Source organism: Prorops nasuta, unplaced genomic scaffold (assembly GCF_024137725.1).
Source record: "Prorops nasuta isolate Cenicafe-Biocafe unplaced genomic scaffold, Cenicafe_Pnas_1.2 PNAS00002, whole genome shotgun sequence".
In the NCBI taxonomy this organism is placed as follows: Eukaryota; Metazoa; Arthropoda; class Insecta; order Hymenoptera; family Bethylidae; genus Prorops; species Prorops nasuta.
Genome location: NW_027116799.1, coordinates 5,407,404 through 5,434,351, shown reverse-complemented (window position 1 = coordinate 5,434,351; position 26,948 = coordinate 5,407,404). Strand labels below are relative to the sequence as shown.

General features: G+C 45.8%; 1 protein-coding gene and 1 long non-coding RNA gene across 2 annotated transcripts in view; one reads left to right on the top strand and one right to left on the bottom strand.

The window, feature by feature from the left end:
- The window catches only part of hth (homothorax), a 330,111-nt gene that overhangs the window by 9,179 nt on the left and 293,984 nt on the right, over positions 1-26,948 (top strand). The window contains exons 3-5 of the mRNA XM_066743762.1: positions 3,912-4,053; positions 12,544-12,594; positions 23,427-23,477. Coding sequence (XP_066599859.1) covers positions 3,912-4,053; positions 12,544-12,594; positions 23,427-23,477 — 244 coding nt within the window. The remainder of the gene's footprint in view (positions 1-3,911; positions 4,054-12,543; positions 12,595-23,426; positions 23,478-26,948) is intronic.
- Positions 8,689-9,523, bottom strand: LOC136782392 (uncharacterized). The gene is made up of 3 exons (XR_010824121.1): positions 9,388-9,523; positions 9,223-9,312; positions 8,689-8,770 (listed from the first exon to the last, which is right to left on the bottom strand). It is a non-coding gene; the product is annotated as an uncharacterized lncRNA (long non-coding RNA).

The following is a 26,948-nucleotide window of genomic DNA, read 5'->3' as shown; positions in this document are numbered from 1 at the left end:
CTTGTTCCGCCCTCTCGTCCCAACCCTCAGTCACCATGTAGCACCACCCACCCCCTGCGTCTTTGTTCTCTTTCAAAAATCCTTCGAACAACGATTAATGGCACCGATTATTCCATAGCTTTCTTTTATTCAAATTCGTGCATTCGCCATTTTGGATTTTCTACATGCATGGTAAATTAGCGGAGCTGGCAAAAAGTTGTCGGACCGATTGACAAATTCACCGATTGTATGGCGTAACTGCCTGATCCCTCCGCGTATAGCTCCATGGCGAGATCCAGTAAATTTCGTTTCGAGACGATCGAAGCCATCTTTATCGACCATTATCGCTTATTATCGTCGCTACACGGACCCCGTTAGTTTTAATTTAAGCGCGATAAAATCTATGAGTATAAAAAACCGATATGCAAACGAGACTTTTTTGCCTCGCTATCTTATTCTTTCCGCGTGTTGGTGTTGGCTCTGAAAATTCTTCGGCAAAAATGCTGCTAGGCTAATTCGCAGAATACACTATACTGGTTTACACAGTGATATACCAGCTATATACAGGCGAGCAGTCAGTTTTGCGCAATGAAATTGATTATAATAAATAATCGGAGGCTTTCGCGAGGTCCACTGCATCTCTTCGTCACTTTTAAAACGATCGACGTTCCTCGTAAATGACGATCCGGACGCTTAATGTTATTCGCCAAAAAATATATATTCGCTATTAAGATTCGCTACCGATGACGGTTCCTAAAATTCCACAGCAGCTAGCATAGGTCACCGCGCGTGGTGAGAGGACTGTACCATCTGGCGTCGTAATAGGTGTTTTTATGGATTTTTATAATGTGCGGGCGTATAATTGACACACTTGGGGCTCGAGGTGTTTACGAAATTGGCCAGGAGAATATTTTTATAGAGACGTTTCGAGATATATCGCGAGCCGTGGCGTTGGGGGTGCGGATCGGTGGGTAGAAGGGCTAGCGTCAGGAGGGGGAGGGGGTACTGCGCCGAGTGTAGTGAATCACGTGACGTCACAGGTACCGGCGTGAAGTTGACGACGCGACGCGTTTATGGAAAAAGTGTTTGGCGCGCGACGGGCCTGTGTGTTGTTCGAGGGCGGAAACCGCAAAACCGCAAGCATCCCCCATCGACCAATCATATCATTACCCTCTGTGGTCCCGCGGCGCTGCGCCGAGACTCGCTGCTTCGGCACACGTCATTTGTCATCAACGTTGCACTTTGTAGGCCGCAACCACCGCCGCTCTCGGGAAGGCCGCATTTCAAGCGTACTTACGTCGCTCCCCAATAAGTTACCTCGCCTTGCGTTTCGTGGTTTTCCTCCTCGTATAAAACGCCAACCGCGAAAACTCCGCCCGCCTGCCACGCGCAGGATCCACTTGTGTATATACAATAAATACGCAACTCTATATAAGATATATGCATGCAGATATTTGCCCCGTATAGTCCTATTACACATTTCTCTGGAGCCCGCGGTCGTACCTCGCACCGTTGCGAGAGAAACGGGATTCGGGGACTCTGCGAGTCATCCCCCGCCAAATTCCAAGTATATATCTTTCACGCTCCGAAATAAAAGTTTAAATCGCATAAAGTTTCGCCAATTATTGCCGCAGTGAGATCGTTTGAACGGTACAAATTAGGGCAAGGAAGAGGTCAGAGATGTATGTTACGAGCGTAGGAGTGACTGCATCGTGGAGAGTGGAGAGTGGTAGGGTGGATAGGAGGAGGAGGGGGGGGGGGGCAGCAGAAGGTTTTTTTCGCCGGCGGTACTGCGGTTCGGTTCGCAGAGTCGTTGCTGGCGGCGGCTGCGTCAATTTGTCGAAATTCGTTCCGAATCGTTTTATGTCCGCCACGCTGCGAGACGCGACCCGCTACCATGCGCACACATCCCCGTGCCCTTCCAACTCTCCGCTGTATACCTTCTACCCACATAACCTTATTCTGCCCTCGAAATAAGCTCTAAAAAAAATCTCGCTCAATCTATTTCGCATCAATGAAGCAATCTTGTATTCCTTCTGCAGAAACCAACGCACCTGCGTTGAAAGGAGTTGCGTACACGGTTATTGGTTTGTTGACGAAACTTTCAATCGATTTTTTTAAAGCGAAACGTTCAAAAGTAATTGAAAATGGTTGGTACTTTAAAATTCATGGGTCGTGGAACGAACATAGGGATACAGCATACAGTATTATTAATAGGATTGGTCGAAACGCAAAGCATGGTGAATTCGGAGCCGAAATGGTTGAAATGGTAAAAATGGCAGCTCCGGAGGGTCGCTCCAACGGAAACGGCCTCCGAGTCGTGACGGTCAATGCGGAAAATTATGAAAGTCCGCTGGGGAAGTAGCATATATGTACGCATATACCTGCTTTGATTCTCAAGCGTATAGGCTACCGCTGCATAGTGGTTATATCGCGCCGGCTTAATCTTATCTTATCCGCTGATCCTCCTTGTGTGCCGAAGCCCGCGCTCGCACTGAGGCTGCTATATATTTTCGGATTCGAAAAGTATCATTTTCCATATCGTGTGCCAGCTTTTGATAAATCACTCTTAATTCTGCCCAATTTTCTCCTCGTTATTTCGCTGCGACTTTTTCCCGGATTTTAATCTTCGCTGTGCGAAAAAATACACACACATATACATATCGTTATATACAGGAACTGTCGATGCCTAGGTGACAAGTTCGTACAGAATTCCATGAATAAATCATTATTGTACATGGAAGAGCGTATGATGAAAGATTTTTGTATATAGAATCGCAAATCGATTTATCGGTGAAATATTTTTGTAACTTATATATATATATATATATATATATACGTAAAATAAATGTTGTTATATAGCGGTGGGTATGGGATACACCGGGGAGAGCCGTGAAGTTGGCTGGCTGGCTGGGGCCGGGCTCGCAAGAAACTGCAGGCAGGAACGCTTACCGTCGGACAGCGAGAGTGATCAAGTGTGCAAGCAAAAGCCGCTGGCACGAAAAGGCCCGAAAGTCGAAAGACCCGTTTTCGGCTGGCGGCTTCACGCCAAATTTCCTTTCTTGCCCCGGACCCGCTTGTCTAATGTTAATTGCGTCCTCGTAGCACTAACTGGGCTCGGCCTTTCAGCCTCCACCTCAGATAAAAAGACCTTATACACGGACAACCAGATCCTTCCTTCCCGATGACAATCGCTACTTTCCTTGCGCGTGCCTTGTTTCTTTAATGGAACTCACACTTTTTTCCCGAAAGCACCTATTACAAACGCATTTGTACCCACTTTTGAAAACACTGCATAAATCATTCCTGCAACATTCCTCGCAGAGGTCAATCGATTTACTTCTCCCTTTTGTAAATTCGAGCGAATAAAGTCGTTTGTGTCTTGTATATGATAATTGTATCAAAGTGGCACGAGAAGAAGCAACTTTTCTTATATATATATATATATATATATATACCGCGCAGTATCGAGTTACGTTCGGTTGTCGGAAGGGACGAGGTATTCCTCCTTGGAAAAGAGGAGAGGGGGGCAAGAAAATCACGAGTTGTGGATGTCTTACTCAATGTATAACACATATTGTATATTTCAGTGGAATATTATCCCATCTCTCGCTCTTCCCGAGAGCGGCCGACTATTTTGCAACGCGGCGATCATGTGCAATGCGCTATATTATTACGAGTATACGGACGATACTTTATCGGCTCTCGGAGAGAAGTGGTCAGAGTCGATCGAACATCTGGAAGCGAAAGATCGTGCGCTTAATTAACATGCTCGTTGCGGCCAGTGCAAACGCTTGGCGAGATAATAAGTCCCTTATGTCGAATGGTCCATTTCAGAAACTTTTCGTCCCATTTTTCTGTAACATCGTTCGTCTATCGCGTCTAGCCTCCTATTCCATCTGTATTCATACGATTTTTCTTCTCACTTACAGACACCCCTTGTTCCCGCTGCTCGCGCTCATCTTTGAGAAATGCGAGCTCGCAACGTGTACACCCCGCGAGCCAGGAGTAGCGGGTGGCGACGTCTGCTCGTCGGAGAGCTTCAACGAGGACATTGCCGTTTTCTCCAAACAGGTAAGAAAACCATCGCTGATTAATCGTATAGTACATAAGAAAGAGTATCTCAATAATGTCACACGTTGCAACGTTTTAGTTCCCCAGCAATTTTCTATAGCTAGACGAGACAGAGTTTTCTCGAAATTGCAACAAGTAAAATACCCTCGTATACCTGGAATGTTGATCTTTGGCGCGTAATGATCGAGAGAGAGGGAGATGGAAAAAAAGAAAGAAAGAGAGAGAAAGTAATAAGAGACAAGTTTTTCAAGTTGCTCGATCGTACGCTGCGATTGGTCCGTGCTGATGTTTCGGCCGAGAGGATTCGGTTCGTTATACCGTGCAACGTATAATTAGAATCTCGGCAGTGGACGAAAAGGGATCATTGGCCGATTTCCGAAAAGCTGGACAATCCGTCCTCGAGTTTCTCGTGTCGGAGCACACGTTAGGCTCTCGAAATTCTTCGCTGTGATTTTCGAGCGTTCCAAATGAGTGGAGAGGTCCTCCGATATATACACGTACACCGGAGCATATACATCTTCCCATCGAGCGAGAGTCGCGCGAAGAGCTTGAAAAACACGTACGAGCAGAAGGCGCAGCGTGGGACTTATTTTTAGGCTGTGCGTCGAAAAGACGCGCAGCGAAGCGACAGGGACGCATTTTCTCAAGGCAAAGTGCAGCTATATAGTTGTATACTATATATACGTATATATGTATATAGAAGAGGATACTTGGCTCTCACAGGCAAGAGCGCAGTCCATCCCTCCCTGCGCGTATACCTCCTCGTCATCCTTCTCTGCCTCTCTCCCTCATCATCGTCGGTACCTCGCGTGCCTCGCTCCTCGTCACTCGACGTTTTCTCCTAGTAATTCAGCTAAGGCAGCTCCCCAAGGACACGCGTAGGTAACCCGAGAACCCGGGGCCGCATGCCGCGAAACGATTTGGGCCTTTTAAAACATACCATTTCGCCGTCTACATTCCTCGCCACCGTAGGTCGGCTGCTCTGCCAGGTATATCCCCGCGATATTTCCTCATATGGCCTACATACTACCACGCGTCTTCTTCTCGCAGAAAAACGCAAACTCCTCCGCGGAAGTCACGCCGACTTTAAAATATTTTTACGACCCTCTGAAATCTCGCACGGTTAATAAATATTTTCGGACTGTATATGCGCCAATAGTTTCCGGTCAGTGGGAAAAGAGTTTGAGTTTTTCTCCAATTGGTTGATACAGTATATAATACTGTGCACATATAAATGTATCGCGATACGTCTGATATATGTATAGCATATATATATTATTTCCAATGCAATATCGCGGACCTTGATAAAGCTTAATCTCTTCGTGAAATTTATTCGTGCCAGTTTCGGCGAGAGTGGTTACACAGTCGGATATTTTTCCAACGTTATTTTAGAGTCTTAGGTGGTTAATTCTTGTGTATAAATGTGGAGCGGCTATAACACAGTAGCAACGAGTTTGACAGTGTTATATCGAGATAACGATAAGAGTTAAGCCCTGACGCCTGGTAGGATAAGGTATAAAGCGGTCGTATATACGAATCTCTGCGTGAATCTTGCTTTACATTGTAAGAATATCGAGAGATGCTTGATTTTGTTTGCCAATTATCGTAAGGCGTGTTTTGAACGTTGCACGTGGAACTACGCGTTTATCCTTGTTCTCCAGGAGGAATATATACATATATATATAGTTTTTCACGGGCGACCATCGTCCATCGATCGTGTAATTGCCGCGCGTAATGTCATACGCGAACAATTATCATTGGATAAATAAGTATTCTCCCATCGTCTTCCGTCAGCCTATTCACGATCGACGATTAATCATTGGCTCGTTTTGTTCGTCCGCGTGGAGTTTCTATTATTTATCGCCGAGAAGACAAGGAACGCGCGTCTTTTGCCGATACTCGCGTCTCTCCGGCGGTTTGCTCTCACGAAGGGACCGTTAGAATTGCGAAATTGACATGACATTTGCATCTTAATAAGCCGCGCGAAGGATATAAGGTAAATTTCAAAACGCATTGGCCTCTGGAAAAGGAAAAAATCAAATGACGCGCGCGTTTCACGTTGCTCTATCACGGAGTCGAGTACAAGAGAGCGGATCTTACTTCTCTCTCTCTCTCTCTCTCTCTCTCGCGGTGTTAGTCGAGATGTTTTCATTCCTCGCAGCAGCGATTTATCCAAAGAACGCTTCTCAAGCTGGAACGTATCTTCTGCTGGTAATCTGTATACCTATATGACTTTACTGTCTATATGCAATACTCATTTATTGCTTATTTTAAGAAAGTCCCCAGAGTAGATTCTATATGTATATGTATATAGGCGAACAAGAGAGGAATTTGGCATTTTCACTTTTCATCGCTGCTGATATTTTTCTGCATAGCTTTGCTTATCTACCCACGAGAAGAGATAAGCCTTGTTTTCTGGAGAAACTTGTAATCTTCCGTAAGCGATATATTGGGCCGTATGTCTCGCCCACTCGCGCCTCATCCATGAATCGATCTGTCGACAGCAGAACGAAGGCACGACTGGCCGAGCACAAGCCAGATAAGCAGGTGACAATCCTCTTGTGTCGATTTTCAAGGTGCGTCGCGTCTCCCCTGGGCCAGCCACGTCGAGACGTGGCGTCGTTGCCCTCGATAGTCCCAGCGAGATAGGGCCCGGAGGATCTGGCCGCACGCTCACTATGGAGATTATTTTCTTTCTCTTTCTTTTTCCTAAAAAAAAAAAAGAAAAAAAACTGAAAGAAAGAATTTTCAATGAATTGTGAATTTTAGCAATATATATATATATATATATATAAGGCGATGATCGAGGTTGGCCTCTTTGGTGATTCGTGAGAAGCAACGTGCGCGCGCGCGTTCGGACAGATGAGGGGGGCAAGCCAAATAGCGAGCGAGAGAGAAGGGGTGTTAGAAGCGAGGAGCTGCTCATTTTCTGCCATTGTAAATTGATCTATTCAGTGGGTCCAGCATTATATCCCCCGGTACGGTCCAGTGCCTTATGGGGCCCTGATATTCCCCTCTATCCCTGAACCCCTTCCCCACATAGCGTCCCTTTCTCCCCACGATTGCATTCCGTTGCATTCTCTCTCCCTCTCGAACCACCATTTTACTCTCCTCGTTTTTCCCTCTTGCACCCCCTCCCCCTTGCTGCACGTTACCTTCTCTCCACACTGGGCTCGCTTGGCTGCTACGTGGCAGCATCGAGCACCCCGCTGTGGCCCGTTGTATCCATTGTTCTGCCCTTTTTTACTCGCCAGAAGAGTCGTCCCACTTCCCGGCCTATGTGTACCACACTCGATCCACTCCACCGGCAAGTGACGTAGAATTTTCACTTTCGTTCGCTTCCACCGCAAAATTACGATTATCCGAGAGAATCCTCCATTAATTCTTCTAACAACTCTATATATATATATATATGTATAAGAGTCGAAGATTTTTCTACGTCTCTCTAGAATGACAATCCACGTGGCAACGATATCGACGAAGGAAGATCATACTCCGGCTGAAATGTCACAACGTTTCGAGCGGTGGTATAAATTTTTACGCACGCGAGCGTTCTCCTCGTTGAATGGCCAAGTATCATACTGGCACAGTTTGTTTATCAAAAGATATGCAAATTCACGTGGAAGCGACGAGTGCTTCATGGCGATTTAATTTAAAAATCAGCGCATTATAATGCAACTTGTTGGCCGTTCGAGTCTCATTCGTCGTAATTGATCAAGTTTAATGTAGTCGGTCGGCCGAGAATGGGGAGAGGCCAGAAGAAGCGCGTGGGCGTTCAGGTACTCGTCAGGAGGATTTCAGGATTACGCGGGCCTCTTCGCATGCTCGAGAGAGAGAGAGAGAGAGAGAAGAGTGCGGACCATGCAGGAACGAGCAGTACCAGGGAAAGAGAGAAGAAGGTCCCCGCTGGGATTTATTGGTGCAATTAGAATGCACCATCTGGGGGCATTAAACCCTCGTAAAACGTTGGCCCACACTGACGGCCTGACTAATGTGACCGCGAGACAAACGTGTCCCTTGCGCACGCGCTTGTCCTTTACCTGCCTCCTGCCAGTTCACGTCAAAAAACTCCCTCAAAACTCCAGATAAAATCTCAATAACTACATCACCGCACATCCTCCTCTACCCCATCCCTACATTACTCTCCGTGTGATCCATTAATTTCCTCATCCTTTACTCTCTCTCTCTCTCTCTCTCTCTATCTCTCTCTCTTTCTCTTATAATGCTTATGTATCTAGTATCATTTAAATATAACAGTCGAGAATCGCGTGTGCAGAAATTAAGGGAAAATCGATCATTATAATTGTGTATGTGTGCAGTAAAAAAGTGAGAGTGAAGCACTTTGGTCGTTAGCGGATCGAGCCGCCGATTTTGTATACGTTGTCAAGGTGAGAAAGCGGATGGTTTGTTCGATAAAAAAAGAAAGGTGTAAAACTGTTTGAGAGAATCTGTGGTGTGACATGCATGTTTTAATAAATGAAGATTGTATTTTTTTTTTAAATGATTGTTTTATTTTTCTAAATTTCCCTGAGACCCTGTTGAATATAAAAGTCCTTTTCTTTTCCAAAATTGATACCAACATACAATTTTTCATTTGGCTCTTTTGAAAGGGTAATGGGAAGTTCGATGAAATGCCAAAATTCTCGTGATCCATTGATTCCTACTTTTCTGCTAGTATCTGTTTCCAGATTCTTAAACAATAATATATTTCTCCAGTCTATAAATTCAAAATTCATGTTTACAGTCCAATCGCGAAATTGTAATACGCAAGACTACCATAGAATGTATACCATAGCAGTAGAGCATGGATGGTTTGATAATTAAAATTCATTACTCGTGCTTTTTTAAAGCTGCTCAGTTTCGCAAGTCGATAGTTATACAAAAGATACTGCTGATGAGGAGCAGTGAGCCGTTACGGTAACCGGTGTGGCCGTCAGGCGCCTGAATTTTAACGGCTATTTCCAGCCAATTAACGAAATGAAACTCTCACGTAAGAGGTCGAAGCGCGATCTACTCTCATTCGACCGTTTCACGCGAGATCTAACGTCAATCGCGGTCATCAGTGGTCCGCTTTAATCTATATAAGAAAATCTCACATTCTAATCCAAGCTCGGTTCTCTATTATCCTGCATATGATACGAAACGTAAACCTTTGCCAATGAATTTTACCTTCTCCTCGATCTTCGGTGCGTTAAATTGTTCTCGTGCAACTGTCGTTACATCCTCTCTTCGACCTTGTCCCTTTAATTTTCCAACTCACTGTAATACAAATTGATCTTATCTCCTCGCCCGACGAAAGGAAGTTAAACTTAAACATTGTTTTCCTAATTATACCTGAGAAACTTTTTTTTCCCCTTTCGACGTTCCGTTGAAAGGCGTGTCAACTTTACGTACATATATATACCATTCCCAGTTTGTTTTACGTCATACAGGCCAATCAGCCAATGTCCATCGAGCAGCTCTAATTCCCATGTTACGGGTCACCCGTTCATTGCCGGAGATCTCCCAGTAACTATTTGGCCATTAGCACCGTACGTTTTCACTCTGATGTTGTTGTTCGTGTACACATATATGTATATGTATATATATATATATATATATACAGAACCGATCATTGCCCATGAAACGTCATTCCATCAAAGTTCATCGAGTTTCAAAAGTTTAGCCTGCAATTGCATCAACAAATTAGCGAGAACTTCTCTCAAACCGACTATTTATATCCATAAAAACTATTAATTAATCGAGTTACCCTTAATGGGGTTGCGTCATTTTCCATCGCAGTGTGTTCAATCTCCTATTGGTTTCCCGATTTTATTATCTATTACATGAAACAAGCCAGAATACCACGAGCCGACTATTCTTAGAACGCTCTTATATAGAATTGTGAAAATAAATGTCTTCCGTAACGCGTCGATTGTTCGCTCGCAAGCTTGCTTAGCGTGGGTGGCCGTTGAATATTTTGCGGAAAGAGTTGAGTTTTGTTGCGTCTCGTTGAGAAGGAGGCAGCGGAGAAACATCGTTTTATAGTCATGACCCGTCGGGATTAACTCTCGGGGTAGAGAGAAGAAGAGATTTTTCCACTGGGTGTTTCCTTCTGAAATTTTACAACGGAATTAGTTTATGCGGGTGCCCTTAAGAGAGAGAGAGAGAGAGAGAGAGGAGAGGGTGGGGGCGAGAAAAGTCAGGTCCCCGGAGAAAGTCAACGAGATCCTTTCGTTTGATGAATTTTCGAGCCGCCGCAACCGACCAGTCGAGAAATCGACTTCTTTCTCGATGGGTAATTTTCAATTGTTTTACACAAGCCCGGCTGACGGAGAGGCTTCTCCGCTTCTCCACTGCGACATTCTGCAAGATCCTTCGCTTTTCCTCGACAGGATAATTCTCCCTGCGAAAGCGGGTCAGTGGCCGAAAGGGGGTTGACCTGTCGTAAAGTTTACACGTCGTATAATTCTTTCCCCTGTCACAGCTAGCCTTCTTCCTGGACCGAATGCTTTCACTTTTATTTACAATCTCAATCGGTTCTGCCTTCTGCTCCCCCCCCCCCCTCTTCACAGTTCAGGGAGTCTAGAAAATTGGAAGAGTCGATAAGTCCTGGAATGCTTTCGTTTCTCCTTTCACCATCGGCAAGGACGTTATAGATAAGATTCTATATAGGAAATTCTTAAATAGTTGTTGCAGAGCATTCGAGGATTTTTCGAGAGACTCTGGCCGAGAAAAATAGTAAATAGGGGAGGGGTGGGGGGTGGGGAGGAAATAGATGGCGAGAGAATCGAAGGGAGCAACGGTACCAGGGAGTAGCAACACAGCAGCCTCCAGCAGCTGCTTCGTATATCTCTCGACAGGATAGACCCACACCAAGATCACCCTAGCGCACAGCGTACCATATTCCTATTTAAAGTTTTGCCAGTGTTCGCTGGTATCTCTCTGTCTCGCACGCTGTACGTGCATACCGGAGCTTTCCCAAACAGACGTCTTGCGTGCCGGAACGAAGCCATTCTCTAAATATTATTGCACAATATTTTTACCGCCATTCTCCAAACTTATGCGTTCTATATAATCCGCGCACGGAATCATACACGGTTTATTTTCCCATCCGCTTTGCGCGATATTTCTCAATTCTCTTTGCAGTCCCCTTACGACCGCCTGATTATTTTACCAAATCGAAGTCGATCGCTCCTTTGAATTCTCGCTTTAACAAAATAGATGCTACCCTCGCTTGTCCCGTTTTGCTCCACTATTATGGTATTTGGGAAACGCGTGTCAAATTCAAATTGAAATTCGTACGAGTTTTATTCGGAGGAATTGTAGAATTTTTCCACATATATATATATATAGTGTAGTAGGATCGAGTGACTTTTGAGGGTAAGAGGCAGAGGGGAACTGTTTACAATTTGTAATCTGCGTAGCTACAGTATATACCTGGCCGTAGTAGTGTACCCGTTGACATCCGTCCGCCGTGACTCTGTGAAACAGGCCGCGTTGACAGGGACCGTGGCAAGAACCAGAGTCTCCCCCCTCCCCCTCTCTCCCCTTCCTCTTGTCATGGCTCATCCCGCTCATCCTTAGCCAGAGTTGACAGTATTTTTGTTCGACGTAAGAGACACCTTCATTACCCATACAAGCGATACACGAGGAAATCCCATTCAGTATCCAGCCTCATGAATACGCGCTCCCGTCTAGGAACTCTCGCGCTGGCACTAGCATATTTCATTAGCTTCCCGACACTTTTCTTCCGAGTAGAACGTTGCTCTGACTATGTGAATCGCGCCTGCGCTATTGGAATGTTAAATCAGTAACCTTGGAGAAAGTGTCTTTGCTTTAGGTCTGATGATCAATTTATAATATATCGCTTGAAAGATACGGGACCGTATACATATATATATATATATATATATATATATCTACCAGTGGCGTTCCCATGGATCGTCAGTATTATTGTTTGGATTCTTTTGTTTCTGCCCGAACCTCGCGTTAAGTAGTAAAAGTGAGTTGTGTAAATCTGACAAACGATGTATGTTAGTAATTAATAAATAATATGTCTTGTGGGGTATATTGTTTTCTGGAGAAATATATAGATTTGCGAAGATTTACCAAACGAATCAATTCAGCTATGATAAAGTATACAAGCTGAACCATTTTTTTCTTTTGAATTTTGTGAGCGAATGTGTGGTTTTAGGCAAAAAGCCTGATGCAGGGACTAATTAAAAACTGCCTGCGCGTTTCGTTGCCATCTTTTTTGTTCGCTTCGCGCGATGGAAATTCTTGAGGATCCTTCGGCTGCTCGTCGTTGCGTTCTCCAACACGTTTCCCTGTCCGTGTACCCTCGAATTGAACAGCGGGGGTCCAATTAAGAGAGCACGGGAGACGGAATGATATGGACCAGAATCCAAATGCAAAAACCGTAAAACGAGGAAAAAATAGATCTCGAAGCCTGCGATAATTTTCAATCTAAAATTAAGTATTAAACTCTTGGATTTTTGTTTGTTACAGATTAGACAAGAGAAACCATATTACATAGCAGACCCGGAGGTGGATTCGCTGGTGAGTAATTTATTTTACTATATAGTCAATGACAATTTTTCCCTTTGCACATTTCCTCGATCCTCGAGTTTTTCTTTAATTAAAACGTCCTTATCTGAACGAAGGGGCCTTAATTCCCTTAACGTGTTCCATGGGAGATATAGAAATACATTATATCGAAGATTGGAGCGAGATAAATGACCGGGGAGTTGGCTTATTATGATTTATTTTTGATGAGAATCAATGTGGGTTGATTTGGGGAGCTTAGGTTGTGTAATTAGAAAAGAGACCGTAGACTCGCGTGAAGTTGATCCCTTCTTACCTGACGGTTGGCCATTCCGGCTTGAAACGTGCAAGAGGAAGAAATATTTCAAGCGACCCTACGCGCTCTCCGATCGAGATAACGGGAAGTGGGCTTTTTAAATAACTCGGGTGTATTCCAGTGGTGGAGGACGCGCGAGCCCACCGGTGTAGCGCGGCCACCTGAAAGCCGAGTCGCCATTAAGCTTACCTTTTCGAGACTTTTGTCTCCGTTCTCCACTGACACAGATCTTCAACTCGTTCCTATTGTATTGCGAATAAGAATTAATTGCTCTGTCCTATGCAAATCGTCTAACTCGACTATACGCAAGCCCAGGCAATATTTTTAACCCAGCCCCCCCCCCCCCCCCTATATAACTCCCCTTCTGCAAACCGATGCAAATTTCCCCCAAGCCTTCGATGTCCGAATAATCCAAAGATTCAACCTTATCCTGCAAATTCACTCTATATATATGAATACTCGGAGAGTCTCGTACAAAAAGCGAATTCACACAAGTGCTGCTTTTACGCTCGGTGTCCGGTCAGTGTTGTCACAACTGCCGGCTGGCCTCGCCGCGGACGAAAAATAAACTCCACGTGGGGAAAAGCAGGAGCTCGCGCGTTGTCGAGAAAACAATGTGTCGCGCGGGTAATAATTGTTTGTCCAATAAACTTATTTCTTCTGCATAAATAACAGAATTTTGCTCGTGCAGCAGAAAAGTGTGTGCTTGTTAAAAACACGTTCGAGTTGTAAGGATAAAAGAGGGAGGGGGGAGGAGGCATAAATTGCTGTCGCGCGCGATAGGTAGTATTTTGGCGGGAATTTTTAGTCGTTTTCGTTGACAAGTTGGCGCAGAGGAGTAATCTGATTTGTAGGTGAAATAGTAAAAAAGCTGTCGGTTGCATAGCTTCTATTATTTTTCGTCATGGCAGACGGTGGAGCCGGGTTGAGCGACAGTACGTGGATAGCGCGCTCGCGCCAAGTATCGGGATGCGATTCGCAGGCAGAATATTTGCAAAAAGCCGTCGGTGGCAGGTGTTACGGGGTAGTAAATCGAGAAAGTTAAATGGGCTGGTCGTGTAAAAATTTCGGTCTGTGGCCGGTAGTGGCGGTGTCGGCGGCGGTTGTTGGCAACAACAACAACGCGAGGCTCATCCCGTGTCTGCGCGCACCTTTACCGCCAGAAGCTCTTGCCGTGGCTTCATTACGTCCGTGGCAAATCGCAATCTACGAGCAATGAGCTTCTATCGTAAAGAAGAGGCACGTAACGTTCGTGGTTTTTGCCCTCCAGACTACCACACTCCCTCCTCCCCCGCACTTGTGCCCATCGCTTTTCTTCCTCCCCTTTACCATTTTTTCTCACCGCTCGCTTCTCTTTTATATTCTTCTGCGTTGGCGCGTTCTCGCCGAGTCTCTTTCTCCCTCTCGGAGCTTCTCGCACGGATGGAAGAAGCTGCAGCGTTTCAACGGTAAATTCCGTGAAGCTACGTGGAAGAAAGGAAAAATGGCGGGCCGGTATGTCGCGAAGTTGCGGAAACTTGCGTTGGAAACTGTTTTGAGCCCTCGACGCTGCTGTCATAGTTGAGCGAGCGTGCGCGCGCGCGTCTCTCAAAAGGCTCGGAGTGGCAGATAATTCGACGCAGCTGCCTAGCCAAGTCCTTCCGGGGTCGATGCGGAAGCATTTGGAAAAGTCGCCGAGAGAAAAGACTGCTATACCGCTCTCTCGTTCCTGCGTGTTTCTCTTTTTTTCTTCCAAAGGAAATCTGCGGGTTTCCCTATACACTGTTGTGAAATTCGGTTAAGATTTCTCGGCCGATTTGTTCCATTGGAAGTCGACGGTCCATGGGATTCCAAAAGTTGATTTCGTGACTCGAGGGGATTGAATTAAACCACGTATAAAGCAACCCACTCGTATATATATATATATATATATAGGTACAACACTATATATATTATACTTTTGCTGCAGAGATTTTATTTCAATTATGTGGAATGATTGCGAGATTATATATATATATATATATAATATCGAGAGGAAAAAGAGTTAAGATGAGGAAATAGCAGGTGATCAGCTATATAATAGTGCGATTTCTATCGAGCCACTCTCGCGTCGGGGAATCTTCAGAATTAATATGCTAATTCCCGGATTTGATTTCACGCCTGTTTCGTCGCTCGGGAGCACAGTATCGATTCTGGTTTCCACGTTCGCGTTTCAACATTGCTAAACGTCGCGCTACTACTCGCTCTATCGCGTGGAACTGGTGGAACGTGTCGCTGGAGGATATTTTCAGGCTAAAGCAACGTTTCTCTCGCATCGAGAGAAACACTTTCCAAATAGTAGAGAGTCTGAGTTCTAGAGAGGAGAAGAGGAGGAAGAAGAAGAAGAGCACTCGTGGTGGCAGCGATCGTGGGCGGACAAACGAATGTAAGGTTCGCGGGTGCGAGGGCGGGCGGCGGGAGCAGAGCACGGCAGCAGCTTCTTGGCGAACGCGTCGAGAAGGAAAGAAGCTAAGGAGGAGGGGGGGGGGGGGGGAGGAGGAGGAGAGCAAAGCAAACGCAAAAGATGCGAGCCGTGTGGCTCTCGAGAGGCCGCCACTCCAGCTCGCACACGCGCTTAAATAATATTCTCCATTAGCATAAGCGAGAAATGAGCCAATGAGATGCTAATTGCCGGTCTTGCGTTTGGAGAATAATTATTGCGAGGGCACTTCACCTCTGCGAGCGTTGCTGCGTCCTGCGCCTCGTGAAATCCTTTTGACGTCCTGCCGTCGTCTGCTCACTGGAGAATCCGCATGCGGGATCTTCGGACCTCGCGTCAGCACCGATGCAAGTCTCATTCCGAGTATATACAGGAATAAGCACTGTGTTCTTTGTAAGAGTGCAATTCTTTCCCGTAACTCGCTTCAACTTTGATGTGGAAATATATTTAGAAACGTGTGAAACTTTTAGATGCCTTTGGTCCTGGATCTGTAAGGAAATACGAGGTTCGAGTGCGGCTTCGATATATTAACCTTTTGAAAATCGATGATCGAAACCCAAGCTGACCGCGTCATGGATCTCGCGGATGCTCGTCATTGGGAAAAGATATGGGGCTTTTTTATATACCGTAAACCTATATCCCATGCTTAGAAGTTGGTTCGCTTCTGCGAACAAGAGCGCATCTCGAAGCCGGTATTGAAGCATCGTAACGGTACTCGCCGAGTCAAGGATACAAGGATCAAGAACGAAACCTGTGCCGAGAGGCCCTCTCGACATTTAATAACCTGTGCCCTTGTTCTCCTACCCCCCCCCCCCCTTCTCATTCTTTTAGGCCTTCTAAACGCCCTCCAATCTCTCGATATTCTCTCTATTATATTATATATATATATATATATATATATATATATATATATATATAATTCAATCTCTCTAGTGCGCTGGAAACTTTCGTTGGACTCGGATGCATCATTGAAAAAAATTATTATACGGTTAAAAATGGTAGAAACCGATAGTGTGTAATTCTATCGTAATTGACCGGCATGTTTAACCTAGTTTTTTGCATTGTGAGGAATATCTTATTAGCAAGTGGATATGTACTTGCGTGTCTTGTAATTATAGACGAAAGCCGGTACGTCCCTCCGTGTACCACGTAGCGATAACTTATATATATATATATATATACATATAGTTGGTAGGATGGATAGATGGATAGATTCGCGACAGTAGTATATATATTGACTCATGCATCCGTGCAGCCTTCATTAAAAGGCAGGAGCGTATCGCGATACACGCGAGTGTTGCACGCGTTCACCGAGATTCAAGACGGCTCTACGTTAATTATTGCAATTTTGTAACTTACCGAAGGCAACTTTCGCCACGGACGATTATTATGCGAGGGACTTTTGTTGCTTGGTTATCCCTACGGATATGCTATAGCTAGTCTATCTTCGGTAGACTCCTCGTCATTGGGATTGATTTACTTGATTTACGATAGACAGACCATGTCGTGCGCGTTTATAGCTCGCTCGCTCGACTCGCGTGGTTCACGCAGCGTGCAAGTATCAATAGAGACTTTTCTTTCGGGGCCCTACAGAGTATACGTATATCGTCCCTTATAGACATCGTTGCTCGAGATGGACACCCTGCGATTTTCAAAGTATCGAACATGCTCGTTTTACGCTATATTCGTACATTTAAACTCCCTCTTATCAGCAATTTCCAAGAAACAAAAAATAAATAGAGATACTTGTATATATGGTAATACACCTTCCACCCCACCCCCCCCCCCTCCTTCCGTCTCCCATTTATGCCATTGCCAGCGAAACGACTTCCGTCATATTCACCGGGGTTTATAGAGTTTTTTCGGCATAGTGGCAGTAACGAAACCATTAAAACATTAAAGAAGATATACGATCCATTTTCTCCGTGGCAATTATACAAGTGTTGCCTCTCGTGTAAATGGAACTGTACGATATCATTTAACTGTGCACTTTGACCATATAAACTCGTGTCGTATCACCTTACAAGCAGCGCCGCGACGTAAACAAACAAGAGGCTCGGTGCGCACTCTGATTTTCTCGGCTCGTTTATCGACACGGGTCATCGAGTATCAATAGCCGAATTGATTAAATTCCGCGCGGTGTCTAACACTATCGCCACTCTGATAAGAATAGACAAATATACGTGCGACTGGCCAGCACGTGTCCTTCAATATTAGAGCACTTTTTCCCTGTTCGGTTCGTCCATAAATCTCACTCGGGGCACAAATTGCAATATAATCGAGCGAGAATTTGATAGCCTTCCTAATTATTTCGCATAGCGATTATCGCTCGTGCCGCTGGCGAGCGAGCGAGCAAAGATGACAGATGTGAATCACAGTGTTTTCGAAAAAATACCAGCATGTACACTCGATACTTATGGTATGCGTGTGTGTATTGTAATCCGAGATGCGAGACAGCGTGTGTGCACCGATGCTCGATCCATTTAATAGTTAAATATCCGAGTGCGGTGTGTGGCGCGCGCCTTCGACCTTGATCACTTTTATGTGGCTACGTAGCGAGAGTAGCGTGGCATAATAAAGCGAATGGCTTTCTTTATATGCGGTATTGAGTTTGGTTATGTTGGGTTAGGTTACGGCGTATTAGACGTCTCTGGTAGTGACGTTACGTCGACTCGACGCTCCACGGGACTATAAATCTCCGGCTATTAAGACGGTGGTTCGCCGTTTTGATGGCCCGTGCCAGGACGCACTATCATCTTAATATTTCGTGCACCGCGCGCCGATGCACTTTGCCGCCGGCCTTCCTTACATCGTTAAATCTATTTTTAAGCATCCTCCTCTCTATTTTTATTACCACGCACGACTTCCTCCTGCGATATCCTTCGCAATTCCATCGGTTGTCCGACCTACCTACTCTCCTCTCATCCTCCACTCGATCAAAATTAGCTTTGATCTTTAAGGCTGAATAATCCTCTCGGTAATTCGCTCTTCAAATTACCCGGTTTATCATTTGCAATTTTTTCTTTTTCTCCGTCGAGCCTCTACTCCGGTGCTGCTTACAAGTGTCAGAATGTTATACCACCGCGGGTCTCTTTGCTTTCTTCTTCACGAAAGTACTCCGAGCTCCCCAGGCCTGTTTACCGATGACAAGTATCTCGCGGTTTAACAATATTTGAAAATTGTCGCTTCGAGTGGTTTTGCATATAGCCGGGAGCCGGAGGGTCATAGATAAACCGTCCTTTGCTTGCACAGCGCTTCTGCTACCGTAAATCCACGCTTCTTCTTCTTCTTCTTCTTCAAACTCTCCGCCGCGTTCTTCGTCGTCGAAACCAGCGAGAAAGCTCATGTATACACCTATATTCTCGAGGTCTTATAATTGTATTTTTCTATATTAATAAAATGATTATCGAGTTGGCGATAATTAGTGTCTCATTAGGGATAATTGAGGGGGAAACAGGCCTGCGCGGTGACGATAGATAGGAGCAACAAATCTTGAGGAAAACGAGTGATTTCGCTTGGCGCTTTTGAATTAATTAAACTGGATAAACGGTATGCGTGTACTGCTGTGTGACTATTGGCAGCAAAACGGTAGTTCCGCACAGGGATACTTTTATTGGCGTGCGGTATTAGCACTTGGCAAGGCGTGATAATGAAACGGTGAGTAATATCGAGACTGCATGGATGAAGAAGAAACCGAGAATGACGGAAGAGTAAAAAAGGAACGCGGTCTCGGCTAATAAATCAGCAGACGTATCGATAAGATTCATCGGAACATCCGTGCCATGTTCGTCGTTAATAATTGATATAGTTAATGAGGATTCATTAGAGGCGGCGTTTGTACTCATGGTATACCTACATATCACCGGTGTCTCTCGGCTTGAGCTACCCGAGGCGTGCCACGTCTCACCTCTCATCCAGATGCTCAGCCTATCCGCTTAATTACGCACTTATCAAGGAGCAGGTCTTCGTCATTAAAGGCTCACCTTATGAGCAAATATCTTGTTAATCTCATTCCTTCCTCTTATATGTATATATATATACATGTATACTATATGCATTTCTTCGCTTCGCCTTAAAAGTTTCTATTCTCCCCTAATTTATTTTGACTCGTTGGATTTTTTTTACCTCCCATATAATATCACGAGCCTCTATACGGAATAACGCAAATCGCAAAGGCAGATTTCCAAATAGCAGGAATATTTCTGGCGAAAATCGCGTCACGGGGATTATCAAAGTTTTTACTCCGTAGCATTGCACCGGTTCGCGCAGGCTGGATGCAGTCACTTGTATGTACGAACTGCGTGTACAAATTTACGACGTCGTACATTCTCGCGCGGACAGGAAATCTTGTTTAATATTCTCAGCCGTGATTCGTGCCTGCTGATTCCTCGAGGAAGCGCCTGCCTCTTTTACATGGGGCAAAAAAATCTACGTAATGCGCGTGGGCGATGCACGCGTTGCGAAATAATACGCGATTATTAATCCGGTATTTCGCGTCTCGCGGTGTATAATGCCTTTCGGAATCGCGCATTCCTCTATGGTCTCCTTAATCGTGTTTCTTCATCCTCATTCCCTCTCTCTCTCTCTCTCTCTCTCTCTCTCTCTCCAGCTCGCTCGTTCGTTTCTCCGTGGTGCCTCGTACAAGAAAACTCGCCACATATTTAATTTACATTTTTCTCGAGCACCGACCATACAGACGCCATGTTTCATTGCTGCCCAAGACGAGGTTAATTCGACACGGTGGAATTCCGCTGAAAAACGTTGCCAAGCTTGATGCGGATCCGCTTTTTTTGCTGCTTTCATTCCGAGCCTCGTTAAGACTTTTTGCCGATAACTGGGAAGTTTAGACACTCGCGTAACGATAAAATGTAGATTGACACTGGTCGGACCGAGAGAGCCGAGCGATAAAGCTGCTGCGGCGCGTCGAATATTGCGCGAGAGGAGAGACTCTCGTCAGTTTTTGGTGTTGGAAGAAATTAATGAAAGGGAAAGAGAAGGAGAAGGAGAAGAGGAAGGGGGGGGGGGTTCGTATTCCGTGCGTAAAGATCGGGCAAAATTCTTGAACGCGTCGATCCGTCGCTAAGACGGACACGTAAGAGACAGTCGGTTCATTTACGTGTGTATATATATAGGCGCAGGCAGCGAGCACGTGTTACGAGCGTCCCTCGGCTCGGCGTATCTCGCGTATGCATCACGCGCGCAACGAAAGACGCAGTGGAAGAATGAAATAAAAAGGCGCTGGAATCAAAAAGCGAATAGACGGAGGGAGCAGATGTATCAGCGAAAAGTCTGTATCTGTCGGAAAGGGAGAGGAAAAAATCTGGAGAGATGTTATTGCGCGAGAGAAGGAGAAAATTGAAGAGATGGCTGATTGTGTGTGTATATGCATGTTTATGTGTGGCTCGATGGGAGAGGAAGGAAGAAGAAAAAATGCCAGGAAGGAGATGGGGAAGGGAGTGGGACGCTTCCGACCGAGTCCCTGACGAGCAGCTTATAAATAACACCATCTCTCGGTTTCTTAGTGCGCTCTGACTTTTTTCACGCTTCGTTCGCGGGCTCTCTCCCTCCCACCCTCTCACTCTCTTTCTTACGAGAGAGAAAGCGCGCGCGAGTCTAATTAATATCACGTGATGAGCGATCGTGGCAAAACCTCCTTCGAGACCGAAAGATCACGAGCGGCTAGTCATGGCTGGCTACGTTGGTATTGGTTGGAGGGGGGGGGGGGGGGGGGGAGAGCAACGCGCTTACCGAGGCTCGAGGGATTCTACTCTCGTGGTCGGCTCGGCAAAACGGGAACATAGAGGACACATTGTGCACTCCGCAGTTGTGCCGTAACCGTTCTTCAGCGTGTCTTGACTCGCTCAGCTGACTCCCTCGCACGATCTCCCAGAGCTATATCCACCATCGATAACAAACCTACCCACTGTCTACTTAAAAATATTATTTGCTACTTGTGTTTTCTTCGGCATAAAAAAGCCCCGATAAACAAATCTATCCATCTTTTTTTTTGCGATGGAATCTCGAAGAAAAAAGTTGTTCTCCGCGCATATATTTAGTACCGCATCCTCACGGTAGTTTCGTATAGCTTTCGGTCCAAGGGCCAGATCGGGTCCCGCGTTTCTCATTCTCTCCTCAAGATACCATCTCCCTTCCCCTTTTCACCCCGAACACTCGGATTCTTCGCCAAAAAAAATCTTCCTTCTTCAGTGTCGAATTTCCAATGCTCGTCTCGCGGGGACAAGTTTTTTTCGCTGCTGTGCAACGCGCGGACCATAAGAAACTTTTTTTTACCTCATCCACGCGCGAGAAAACCTCGACTGGTCCTCGCGCGATTGCGCCGGCAATAAGATTTCACGCGTTCTAATTAATTATGCAATTTATTGCTCGCACGCATGACGCGGAATTATTTCTGACGAATGAGCCTGGGTAGGAGAATTAAGAGAGAGAGAAAGAGAGAGAGAGAGAGAGAGAGAGAGAGAGAGAGCCATTCGTCGGTCTTTGAACTCTCCTGTTTGTTCAGTAACAAGTTCATTAATACCGAGAGCACACTTATCTCGCTAGAACGATATCTCGAGGGACTTCGTGACGCATCCGCGCGTTCTAATTACATCGTTCTGCTTTGTTTCCTGCTAAATGGAATGTGTCACGGGGGGCACGGAAAGATTTCGGTCGTCGGTCGGACGTCGAGTGACTGCGTTGCGTCATTGCGTTCGCCCAAGGTAGGTAATTGCACGCTTCCCGCAGATATTTCTCCGAGAAAAATAAGGATGAAAAGAAGAGCCATGCTAACTGGCCCCGCTCCAACAGCGATTTCATCCAACGTTTACCCGCCTGAGATATTTGCACGTTTGTGTACGCGGAGGAGAAGTCGAGTTGTTTCCCGCCGCACATGCACGTGGTGATATATCACTTTGTTTCTTCGCGGCGCTGCAGCCGAGCAATTCTCGCGTATATAGGTGCATGATTTTGGCTGAGGAAGGAAGAATGATATTCGAGGGGGGGGGGGGGGGGGGGATGGTACCCCTTTGGAATCGCGCTATCTGCGAGAGAATGCTCATTCCGCATGGTTATCGCGAGTGGTTTGGGGAGGCGGTGGGAGGTATCGTAACGAAGCATAATTGCATAAATATAATGTTAATTAACGATTAAGATTACCGGTTTGCCTAATTGAATGGACGATTCTGAGGGCTGGCCCCATCCTCCACGAGACGGAACCAAGTGCATAGGCCTCGCACGTAGAGATAGCGACGAGGAGAGAATCGCGTGGAGGGGATATCCCGAGGGTCGTACTTTTAGCGTTATGGCGTATCGGGAAATTATGCGAATGGCCGCTTGCGGTCGATCGGTCCGTAGGCGATTTCGAGGCTGGTGGTTGGCCGATGCTGGCGAGGCTTGCCTTAATCGGGAATGAAAAGTATTTGCGCGATCGTTCGATGATTACGCGAGCCAAGCAATTGCCTCAAAAGTTAGAGGAGATAGCGAAATAAACGTCGTAAACTTAACGATTATATCGGTGCTGAGCAATTCTGAAATGTTCACTTTTAAAAGTGCAGCCTGTCCCTCTTGCTTGCGCCATGCATTCGTCGAAAGTCTCCGGAGCAACAAACGTCGATGATCGTTAATACCTTGCGCGTGCGTTATGCTACTCTTTCGATTTTTATTCTCCCGTGGAATCCAGTCGCGCAATTAGCGGAATGCCAAGCCGCGATGATAATTAATTCCCGTTAATCCGTGGTGCAAAGTTAAACCGAGCAGCGGCGAGCTCGTTGAATTAAGGGACGAGAGAGGGGGGGGGGGGGAATTTTTAACGAATGCAATAGGAACACGTGTAAGCCGGAAATTTCGAATCCCTCAAGGAGAGAGAGAAGATCGAGGCCCGTTGCTAAACTTGCCGATGCAGCAGCGTGTGGTTAAATCATGTCTGCTTCATGTTTCTTTCCCTTTCCTCCACTCTTCTCCCCCCCCCCCCACTTCGCCCCTCGATCCTGCATCCTACTCAAATCCTATCTCTACTTCGGTCCAATCTTCGAGTTTCATCCAATGTATTTTATTCATTGCTCTTTTTTCTTTCAGATGGTCCAAGCGATCCAGGTCCTCCGGTTTCACCTTCTTGAACTCGAAAAGGTGAGCTTTTGTCTACGATACAATTTTTTCTCTTACGTGTTCTTACGACGTCCAACAAAAAATATCAAAAAACATGTATCGTTGGAGAAAATTGTCGAAGGGTGCTGGAATGAATTTACTGGTGTATACGAGGTTCGGATTTGGCGATGTCTCTTCGATGGCTCTGAAGCCTGAAAACAAATGTTGTATGATTGAGAGCAATTTCCCATAATTGTGGCGTAGTGTAGTTTATAGCGTATAGAGACTAGAGAGCAATTTGGGACTAGACGTAAGTGGAGTCATTATTAGTCGTTCAATGGCGAACAAAAGTCTACCACGTTCAAGTGGTTTTGCTTAAAACGGCCTTCTTTTCCTTTCTCTTTAGACGGACATAAAAGTTTCGCGGAGGTGGAATATTAGCATCTCTGAAGTGAAATCCTCGGCCAAAGAGATGTTTTCTATCTTTTTTCTCGGTGTATAAGCATCGTCGACGTAACAAAAAAAAAGACTTAAGAAACCATGCAAATCCGCTCCGTAAAGGATTCGCTAAATAAATCAAGAAAATTAATATCCCGCTGGCTGAAGAACTTCCTCGGGTGATTTTTGGATTTCCCTGCAAATGTTTAATTTATGAAGCAGATGAGCCGTCGAGTATTTTTGCGTTGGAGCATCGAGTCTGCTGGGCTTTTGCATGTTTCTTTTCTCTCCGCAGAAAAGAGGCAGAACAGCAGTAGCTTTAATAGATTCTGAAAGTTTGGCGAAGGTAAAAAGTATGGGAAAAAAGAATCGGTCTGTCCACGCTCTCTTTGTTCCATTATAGGAGGAGGAGGAGTGAGGGATGGGGGAGGGGGAGGGGGCTGGTGGTGGTACGTCGATTCGTCGAACCAGCATAGTGCTCTCCTCGTCTCGTGTTCTAACAAGTTCCTTCTGGACTTTCTCGTGGACATCCCCGCTGAAAGTTCCATGCCTAGCTCCTTATTTTGCCCAATTTTACGACGACTCGTCCGATCCTCGCTCCGCACCTCTAATTATTGCGTCGTGCTAAAAGAGCCGAAGAAAGAAAAGGGACCCTTCTTTCATTGGTCGACATATAGAAAACATTGTGCCAATGCATCGCAGGGATCAATGACGTACCGTATCGTAACTATAATTGAGTGACTTTATCGCGTCACTGTCATATCAGTATATATATTCACCTCTTTAATTCCAATTTGTCATTGGCGAGTTGTATATTTTAATGACAAGCACTAAGCCGGATCTTCTCGATTCGACAGTACAAAAAGATTATACGGCAACTTTAATCCGCGCATAGAGCAAATTTTAATTAACGCTCGAGCCACTTAGCCGAATTAATTGGGTTACTGCAGATTTGTGCAATTATATACGAGCACTGTTATTGCGCCTCGTAAATCGGATTTTTGACAGAAAATTGCATTATCGAGAGCGTAATTGGGTGCAGCTGCAGTTTGGCGAAACTCGCTTGCATAATGCACGTCGATGGATTTTTCTGGCCATATTTCATGCTGCAAAATAGCGAGGCGTCCATCGCGCTTGCATCGAAATGGCAGCAGCTGAGATCTAGGGTCCTCGCCATTGGGCCAACCTTGTCGCGGGGTCCATGCATTCTCGGCTGCACACACACACACACACACACAGGTACCACAAGTGGAGATCCTGCAATTTCATAGCAATTTTCCTCATTTGCGTCGATTACATTATTACAAGCCGCGAAGCACTCGAGGCGAATTCGACTATGCGGCGCGGCACACCACCCGTATACGCGTATGCCCTTCGATACGGGCGATATTTTATGTTTCCACGCCAGCAGCCATGGAAGATCGCCGATACCGCCTAGAACCCATCGTGGACGCTTACGTCGAGTCATTATATCATTTTTATCAATTAAGAAATGCGCCGCCCGTAGCAAAAGCTGTAATTCCGCGATGGATGCTCTTACGCGTAGCGAGCAAAAGGTAAGAGAGACACTTATATACTTACCCCCCTTGAGAGCAACGCGCGATTGACGCGAGAAAAAGCAGCTGTGAACTTTAATACCTGTAAATTAAGTGGCTAGAATAACACGTTGGCGATTCATTTCGCATAAATTTGCCGCGAGACCTATCGGAAAGTGAATCTTTGAACGAGAGAAGATCGAGCAGATGTTGCCGCTCGCTGATGCACTCCATGGGAGACGCGACGTGGACGGTCAACTTATTGCAACAGCCAGCCAAATTAATTTTTCTGCTTTAGCAATTTGCCACGCGCGTCGCGTTTTGTATCCGGAGCCGCTCGGTGTTGAAATATGAACAAGTGCTGATTATACGCGCTAGAGATTGCTGGATATCCAGTTACGGGATTCTTCAAAAGGACGATAAAACTCGGCCGCAATTTGGCACGATGGCATCGGCGTAATGAAGATTGAAACGTTTTCTGGTCCCATGGGGCCCGATCGTTGAGGTTAAGAAGGAGAATTGGGAGAGGGAGGGGGGGGGGGGATGAGTAAGAGACCAGTGAGAGCGGAATGCAGTGGGTGCGATGAAGAAGATTCCATAAATATCTGGAGTCGGTAGACGATAGAGAGAGGCAGAGAGGGTTAGAGGGTGGGAGAAAAAGGGACCAATCGGATGGATCATGCTAGCCCGCGGTGATGCACCTTCTGCATTTAACATTTTCGAGCCAATCGCGTATTAGCATAATTACGTTTTACCGGGGCCTGGTGCTCGGAAGGATGGCCTATCTTGCTCTGTCCCTTTTTATCCTGATTATCCTCTCTCTCCTTCTTGCAACAACAATCTCTCAGCCCGCATCCCTTTTTCTCCGGCATGATTTTCCTTCTGCCAAAAGGCCCCTCGCTGCACTAAGCTTCCCGATGTATATAAACGCCGTCACTGGTTAGAGCGAGCGGTAAATTCCTTATGGTGTATTATGGCGCACGGTGCATACCAACGGGATTCATACTGGTATAACACGAGGAGGACCCTCGTCCCCTTCCGCGGACCTCAGCAAACTGGTTCTGCTTCTCTAACCCGTGCTACATCTTGCTCCTCCTTTTCGCGTATGTCTTTTGCCATCTTGCTCTCTGCCGCCGTTCCTCTCTCCTTCTGCTCTCGTCTGTATATATATATATATTTCTGTGTGTCCATAGTTGCGTGTGTGCGTGTCTCTCTCTCTCTCGGCTAGCTGGATCGCATATACATGCACACCTATGTACATACGATCTTCGTGGTTCACCGTTGGCCCCGAAGATACTCGCCCGTGATACAGAGACCACGCGGGGTCGAGGTTGCCATGGTGTATGATTAATTTTCAAATCTCCGGCTCATACACGCCACTGCTGCCACGTAAGATGGATCGACTTGATCTGCTTGCACGATATTAATTTTGCCACTTTTATTCCGACCGACACGAATCGTATGTTTACATTGCTATATTTAGAAAATTAATGCTGTTTGATTAGGAAAGGTACGTACCGAGCGAGATGCAGAATGTATT